This window comes from Austrofundulus limnaeus, unplaced genomic scaffold (assembly GCF_001266775.1).
Source record: "Austrofundulus limnaeus strain Quisiro unplaced genomic scaffold, Austrofundulus_limnaeus-1.0 Scaffold126, whole genome shotgun sequence".
Classification (NCBI taxonomy): Eukaryota; Metazoa; Chordata; class Actinopteri; order Cyprinodontiformes; family Rivulidae; genus Austrofundulus; species Austrofundulus limnaeus.
In genome coordinates this window covers 1,290,757-1,298,082 of record NW_013952528.1, presented here as the reverse complement: position 1 = coordinate 1,298,082, position 7,326 = coordinate 1,290,757, and the positions used below count along the sequence as shown (strand labels likewise).

At 36.9% G+C, this 7,326-nt stretch overlaps 1 protein-coding gene across 1 annotated transcript in view; it reads left to right on the top strand.

The window, feature by feature from the left end:
* LOC106522314 (vasoactive intestinal polypeptide receptor 2) overlaps window positions 1-6,692 on the top strand; it is a gene marked incomplete in the record, with an annotated part of 31,525 nt that extends 24,833 nt beyond the window's left edge. Inside the window, 7 exon segments of the mRNA XM_014015288.1 lie at window positions 1,518-1,668; window positions 2,370-2,430; window positions 4,749-4,818; window positions 5,059-5,150; window positions 5,477-5,615; window positions 5,745-5,786; window positions 5,875-6,692. Coding sequence (XP_013870742.1) covers window positions 1,518-1,668; window positions 2,370-2,430; window positions 4,749-4,818; window positions 5,059-5,150; window positions 5,477-5,615; window positions 5,745-5,786; window positions 5,875-6,048 — 729 coding nt within the window.
* Between the last annotated feature and the right edge of the window lie 634 nt (window positions 6,693-7,326).

Genomic DNA, 7,326 nt, shown 5'->3' with positions numbered 1-7,326 from the left:
GTTTATCTTTTATAAATGTTTTTCATACTGAGATGCTTTTTAAGTGGAAAATATGGAGCTTACTGTAGATTAAAGAAATGGGATTTGCAAAAAAATAAAGCAGATTATTTTCTTAGTGTAGAATCCTGAGGACAGAAGGTCAGCAGGAAGAAGATGTTCTCATTCAAAGCAATTTAATGTTCTCTAATAAATTGTGTTTTTCAAGAATGAAAAAATATAATCAATAAATGTAAACTTAGCCTTTATATTCTCTTCTAAAGATTCAATTAATTATTAATAATTTGCTTTTTTTTTCATGTCTTGTGTCATCCCTTGAGTTTGAAGACATAATAAGTTCACTTACTCACTCCAGTAAACACAAATGTATTAAAACACAAATTTAATTTTGTTTATCTTAATGTAGTAGCTTTATTGGTCAAAGTTAACTGTCTAAGGTTAAAAAATAGACATTCCTCCAAATAAAACTAAGGAACTGGATTAACTAAGAGACAAAAGGCAGCCAAAGCTCAAAAATAAACATTGAAAGTCTCTCTCTCTCTCTCTCTCTCTCTCTCTCTCTCTCTCTCTCTCTCTCTCTCTCTACATGCCTATCCTTCAAATACAAAAAGTCAAAGAAAGCATCCTTATACTTAAAAACGTTAGCATAATACACGATTTTACGCATTTTGTCTCTTAATTGGCCCATGTTCTTTTGAATTTGGCTCAGTCAAATTGAAACAGGAAGTGACATCAAAGGGGAACTCATTAATAAAATAAACTGTCTGGTCTTTGTTTATTAAAACAAAATTATTTAAACTTTAACTTTTCTTCAACTTCTTTCTGATAGTGACTCAAAATAGTGTAAAGAAACAAATTCTTCTCTACAGTCTGTGTTGTTGGCTGTTGTAACAACGCTCTGTTTACGTGCTGAAATTCCCCTTTGACATCACTTCCTGTTTCTTCACATACAAACATCTCAACACCTCTTCATCTCAGCGACATGAAATTTGTTTTGCAATATGTTATCAAGGTTATCTTTCCAAAAATGCATTCATGTTTATTACAAAAAAATCATGTAACAGGTACTTTAAACCCTATCAAAATCAGTTAAAAAATATAAAAAATGCTGAAGTTTTCATTGTTTTGTGTATATTATTAATATTTGTTGTTTGTGACTCTGCCCTGCTTTCTTGTTGAATATTCTGGAGCCTGTTGCCTCCATCATCATGTTTCATGTGATGGATAAGAATGTAAACATCTGAAGTACCTAAAAGTTTTGGATAGAGCTGCAGGCTCTCCCGCAATAAAACATAATAAAACTCCCTATCAAGTGAAGGAAACGGCTCAGCTGAAGACAGATTTATTTAGAAAACTCTTGGCTGCTTCTTCTTTGCCCTCCCGTAGAAGATGCTTGTTATAAAAGCCCCAAGTGTCTCCTGACTTCGCTGCACATTCTTCTACACGCCAGCACAGACCTTWCTGAGGCAGATTTCTACATCATGTGATGAAATAGGATGTTGTTGTTGTTGTTGTTGCAGGTTGGCTGTAAAGCCAGTTTGGTGTTCTTCAACTACTTCATCATGGCCAACTTCTTCTGGCTGCTGGTGGAGGGTCTCTACCTGCACACGCTGCTGATCGTCATCCACGCATACTCCACCCGCCTCTCCATCTATATGTTCATCGGCTGGGGTAGGCTGCACCAGAACCTGTTAGAATATAAATACTGCTTTACAAGTTTTAGTTGGAAAGTGGAAAAAGAAAGTGAAAACATCTGTGGAATCAGCTATATTTAAAATGTGATGCTTCGTATCAACAGAAAATGAAAAGAGACAACAATTTTAGCAAAACAATCAGTCCAGAATGTGTAATAACAGTGAAGTAACATAACCATTTACAGACTAAACTAACTGTGCCAGTTTCTAAACTACAACTAGATTCTGTTTTATGTGAAGTTTTCACAAATGATCAAAATAATGAAATTCTTTCATTTTTAAGGCTAAAAATGTGTTTGCATTCACAAAAATGTGAGCTATGCAGCTGCAAGTCTGTGCTATGAGCCAAATACCTCATTCYTTTCCTCCGTAAGACTTTATTATTTGTTGCAGAAGAAGAAGTCACACAGACAAACGGCGTGTCCTTCTTTAAAGTGGACCTGTGTGTTCAGGGAACAGTCTGGCTGCAGTTTCCATCGTTTTGTTTCGTTCCGTCTCCATGTGACACCTTCTTCCACTATCTATCATAACTCTACCAACGCTTCCTTAGTTAATGCATCACCGCCGAGGCCCGAGCATTTGATGTGTTTGTGTTAGAGTCATATTTCCTGTGTGGCACCTTGTAGAGATCTGGCAGAAGGAGAAGCTAAACATTCTCTCCGTCTCTCCGATTCCCAGGAATCCCTTTTGTTTTCATGGTGGCGTGGATCATAAGTCGGGTAAATCTGGAGGACACCAGGTGAGTTCACATCTTCTGACCTGCAAAATGTAAAGTACTCACAGTGAGCGGTTACTCCTCTGGCCCAGGTTGTGGGGTTTTGTTCACATCACAGCAAAACATTTAGTGAACTCTAACTAAATTAGATTTCAACTAATGCTCAAAAGTTACATTCAGAAAAAAAAAGAAAGTAAATTCTCCTGAAATGTTTTAAATCATCAGGCTGATCAGCTCTATAAAATCAGTTTTTGCAGATTGCTGTGCTGAAGCATACAGCTGTGTGTTCACACAATGCCAAGTCGGAAAGTCAACAGCAGCGACTTTAGGGAAGCAACAAAACCTTTAAGACAGTTTAGAATCTGTCCAGGAGTGAATGCTCTCAAGGTGAAACCACCCGACGCTCAGAGAAAATAAAACACAAAACAACTATAGTTTGCTTTTCCTGCAAAACTGCAGAGAGACTGTTTAATGCTGAAAGATTTTTGCTGAAAGCTGCTGAAGAAGCAGCAAAATTTAGCTCAGTTTCTTTAAAAATGATTCAGCTGAAGGTGAAAGAGCTTAACTCAGCACGAAACAGGTGAAACTAGTGGAAAATTAACTAAAACATACTAAATAAGGCTAAGATTGACTAAAAGAACCTAAAAGTAGCAACAAGTTGAAAAGAACAGACAGACAGTGACAGGACTGTAATCAATTTCAAATTAGAAGGAAATAAAATGTGAACAAAATTGTAGCAATTTGTTGTGAAATAAATCAAACAGGCAAAAACTGGACAAAGAAACTGGACAAAGAAACTGGACAAAGAAGCTCAAACATTTATTGAATTTAGCCGTAAGAAGTTCAGATTATCACAAGTGTACATTTGGTAATGCTTTCTTTTACAGTACCCTTATTACCATGTAATTACAAGGTAATAAAATGTAATTAAATGGTAATTACTATTTTATTACCATGTAATTACGTGTTAGTGTACAAAAGAAAAACTACTGTTAGTAAAACTACCTTTATTGGGTAACTACAATCAAATTACTMTTCAATAGTAACTCAACACTATATTTATAACCAAAAGAATGCAATTAAATTTTGGGGTTAGTGGTTAATTGCAATAAAATATCACTTTAAAACTGTCCAAATTTCCTACTACTTATTTAGGTGTTACATAGTGAATTGTAATACATTACCAGGTAAGTGCTACATTACTGCAGACAATTAATTACGTATGAAAATTGTATCCTAATTACAAAGTAATTACATGGTAATAAGGTAGTAATTACCATTTAATTACATTTTTAATTACCTTGTAAATACATGGTAATAAGGGTACTGTAAAAGAAAGCGTTACCATACCTTTAGCTGAAAAATTAGCTAAAAAAGCTAAAAACACAGAAGACAGCTGAAGTTAGCACAAAAAGCTAAAAATTACCAGGAAGAAGCTAAAAGTTGTGCAAACATGWTGAAATTAGCAGAATAGCAGAAAATGTCGGGACGATAGCTAAAAAGGCAGAAAAATGTCTAAAATCAACAAATCAGAAGCTGAAATTAGTACAAAGAAGTAAAATAAAACAGAACTAAAGGTGAAAAGTACAATAAAGATTTATGAACATTTTTAAGGGTTTTAAGGATGTTGAAGACAGCTTCATTCATTTTCAATGTAGAAAATATGGTAGAAAAAACTAAATATGTCAAAGAGTATAAATTACTGAAATACCAAAAGTCTTAGCAAGAGTGTCCAGAAACAGCTGAACGTTTTAATTTATAGGTTGTCGAAAAAGCACAAAAATTGCAGAACAAGATACGTGCCGAAAAACATACAGAAATAAAACTGATCTCAGTGCTTGATGAGTAAGAAACATCAGCTCCATCTCTGCCTTACAGGCCTCAGTCAGCAGGTCAACGGTCCTGACAGGACAGTAAAAACAACTGAACAAGGGTTGCTTGTTTAGAGGGGCTGCAGAAAGCTGAGAAAGCTTCTTAAAACTAATAAAAGCAAGCCTCTGAATGACTGATGAGACCAAAGTAGAGAGGTTTACCCACAGTGCCATGTCTGGTGAAAACTAAACACAGCGAGTCAGCACAAACACCTCCTTAGTTCCATCAATCACAGAGGCGGCTGTTCGGAGGTCTACACAGTAAATGTGTGTGCTGTGTTCTGTTACTGCTSTTCACCACTAGGTGGCACTGCTGTGACACCACAGAGCAGGAGACTGTTAAATACAGAGGTCTGCAACCTGCGGCTCTTTGAAGCTTTGACCAAAACTAACACGAGATTACTTATATGCTATTTATGTCTYGCTGCAGAATAATGACAACCAAAAATCTTCTGTATTTTTGAACTACAGCTGCTGGGAGATTAACGATAACCCTGTTCCTGACAGACTCATCAACTGGCCCATCATGGCGTCTATCATTGTGAGTTTTATCCAGATTTTACAACAGTTATTGTAAAATCAGCCAAATTTAGTTTCATCTTCATCTGACGATTATTTGAAACTATGACATGAAAGCAGCAATCAAAATGTTCTCCATGTAAATGTTTTCTTTTTTGTTTGATTGTCTTATTAAAGGTGTCTACGAGAAAAAAATCATCATATATTTGAGCCTTTCTAGGCTTTTTTCACTCTTATTTATTTATTTATTTATGTCTTTAAGATAAATTTCATCCTGTTCATCTGCATCATTCGTATCCTGGTGCAGAAACTGCGCAGCGCGGATGTCGGAGGAAACGACCAATCACAATACAGGTGTGCTGAGGAATCGACGAATCACAGGGCTCCACTGAAAACCCTGGGGTGGCGCCAAAACCAAAATCAGACTTGTGATGTTGTTGTCAAATTTAAGTTTTTTGACAAATTCATCAATACGATAGTTAGAAAACCACCATCAGATGTGTTTAGCTTTTCTTTTTGCAACCAATACTGTATGGAGAATTTATTTTTGTTTTATGTTTAATATTTTCTCAGAAGTTATATGAAAGTTTTTGTTTGATATCAGATAAATGTGGGCCTTCATCGGTCATTGTGCTTTTTTTTTTTGTGTGTGTGTGTGTGTGTTTGTGTTTAACCTCCAGGCGGCTGGCCAAGTCCACCCTCCTTCTCATCCCTCTGTTTGGGGTGAACTACGTGGTGTTTTTCTACCTGATGGAGCCGGCCAATAAAACCCTGAAGCAAGTCAAGATCTTCTTCGACCTCGGCCTCGGATCCTTCCAGGTGAGACGTGACAGAACTCGGACACAGTTACCGAGAATAGTTGTTGAAAACACGGCATCGCCTTTATTTACTTTGCTTGGAAGAAAGCAAACTTTGGTCCGTTTTAACGTCAGTTTTTTTGTCTTTCAGGGTCTAATTGTGGCYGTTCTCTACGGTTTTCTCAACAGTGAGGTGAGCGTATCGGAACATATCCATCTTATAAGTAATAAGTGAGTCAGAAGTATGAACGACTCGGCATTTTTCCTCTCTGCATGTTAAGGTTCAGAGTGAGCTGAGGAGGACTTGGAGGAGTTTAACTCTGAAGCGTTGCGTGGAACAGGACTGCAGACTCCACGCCGTGTCGGTGAACCAAAACGGCGCCAAAAACTCAACGCCGTTTCACAGAAACGTCCGAGCCCAGTCCATCCTGCAGACCGAAACCAGCATGCTCTAACCAAAGAACAAAAGAAATAAGACGTTTTTCCACTGGAGAGGAAGACGGTGACAGGGACCTGAAATGTGACCAAAGTGCCTCTAACGTCTATCAATGAGAAAAAGATGAGAGAAACTGTTGGTTATTGTCGGAAATTCTTCTATTCTTAGTGTAATAATCTCAGTGAATGGTCAAGTGTCATACTTTTATATGAAAACACCAGATGAGATCTTTTAACTCATCAAATATTAAAACCATCCAACCATTATCTTCAGTTTGTTCTGGAGTCAGGAGCAGCTTGAGCAACGAGGCCCAGACCCCCTCTTTCCACAGCCGCCTCCTCCAGCTCTTCTGGGAGGATACCAAGGAGTCTCCAGACCAGCCGAGACACAAAGTCTCTCCAGSGTGTCCTGAGTTTTCCCCAGGGACTTCTCCCTGTTGGACCTGCCTGAAACACCTCACTATGGAGGGGTCCAGGTGGTTCCTCTTGATGCAGAGAGCAAAGGTGTGTCTCCTGGAGAATTAAACTTTTACCCTATCCCTGAGGGAGAGTCCAGCTGTTCTTCAGAGAAAACTTCTTTAGACTTCTTGTATCTGCAGTTTTATTGTTTCATGGTTCATGTTTCAATTCTTTATTAATTTCATTAAAACAAAACAAATAATTTGATATACAATATACAATAAAAAATATAAAAAGAAAAAATGAGAGAAAAAATATATCCATCCATCCATCCATTTTCTGTACACGCTTCTTCCTTTTCAGGGTTGCGTGGGTCACTGGTGCCCATATCCAGCAGTCACAGTGCGAGGGGCGGGGTACACAAATTTATGTATATCAAAATCRCAAATAAAATGAAAAGAAAGGCAGCAGAGAGAAGAAAAAAATCTTATATCTGCCCCTTTTTCCCAAGAATAAGTTCATATAACAAAACATCTGTTATTAACAAAACAAAAGACAAGAACATTTAATCCCTCTAGAACAGGGTTCTGCAACCTTTACGATCAAAAGAGCCATTTGTGCTCCTTGTCTCACTAATAAAATGTGTCCGGAGCTGCAAAACAAGCTACAACTATGATTATCAACTACTAGTTTTCAAGAACTTTTATGGCCAGTGGAGGTGACATTATAAAACTAAAAACTATATTGTTAATTTTGGAATTCAAAATTATTTTTACAAATCAGGACAAATGAAAAGACCATATTCATGTAAACAAAAAAAATTCTGTTTATACCGAATTTTATAAAAACTAGTACAACTGAACTATTCAGGTACATATTTTTTCTAATTATTATTATGT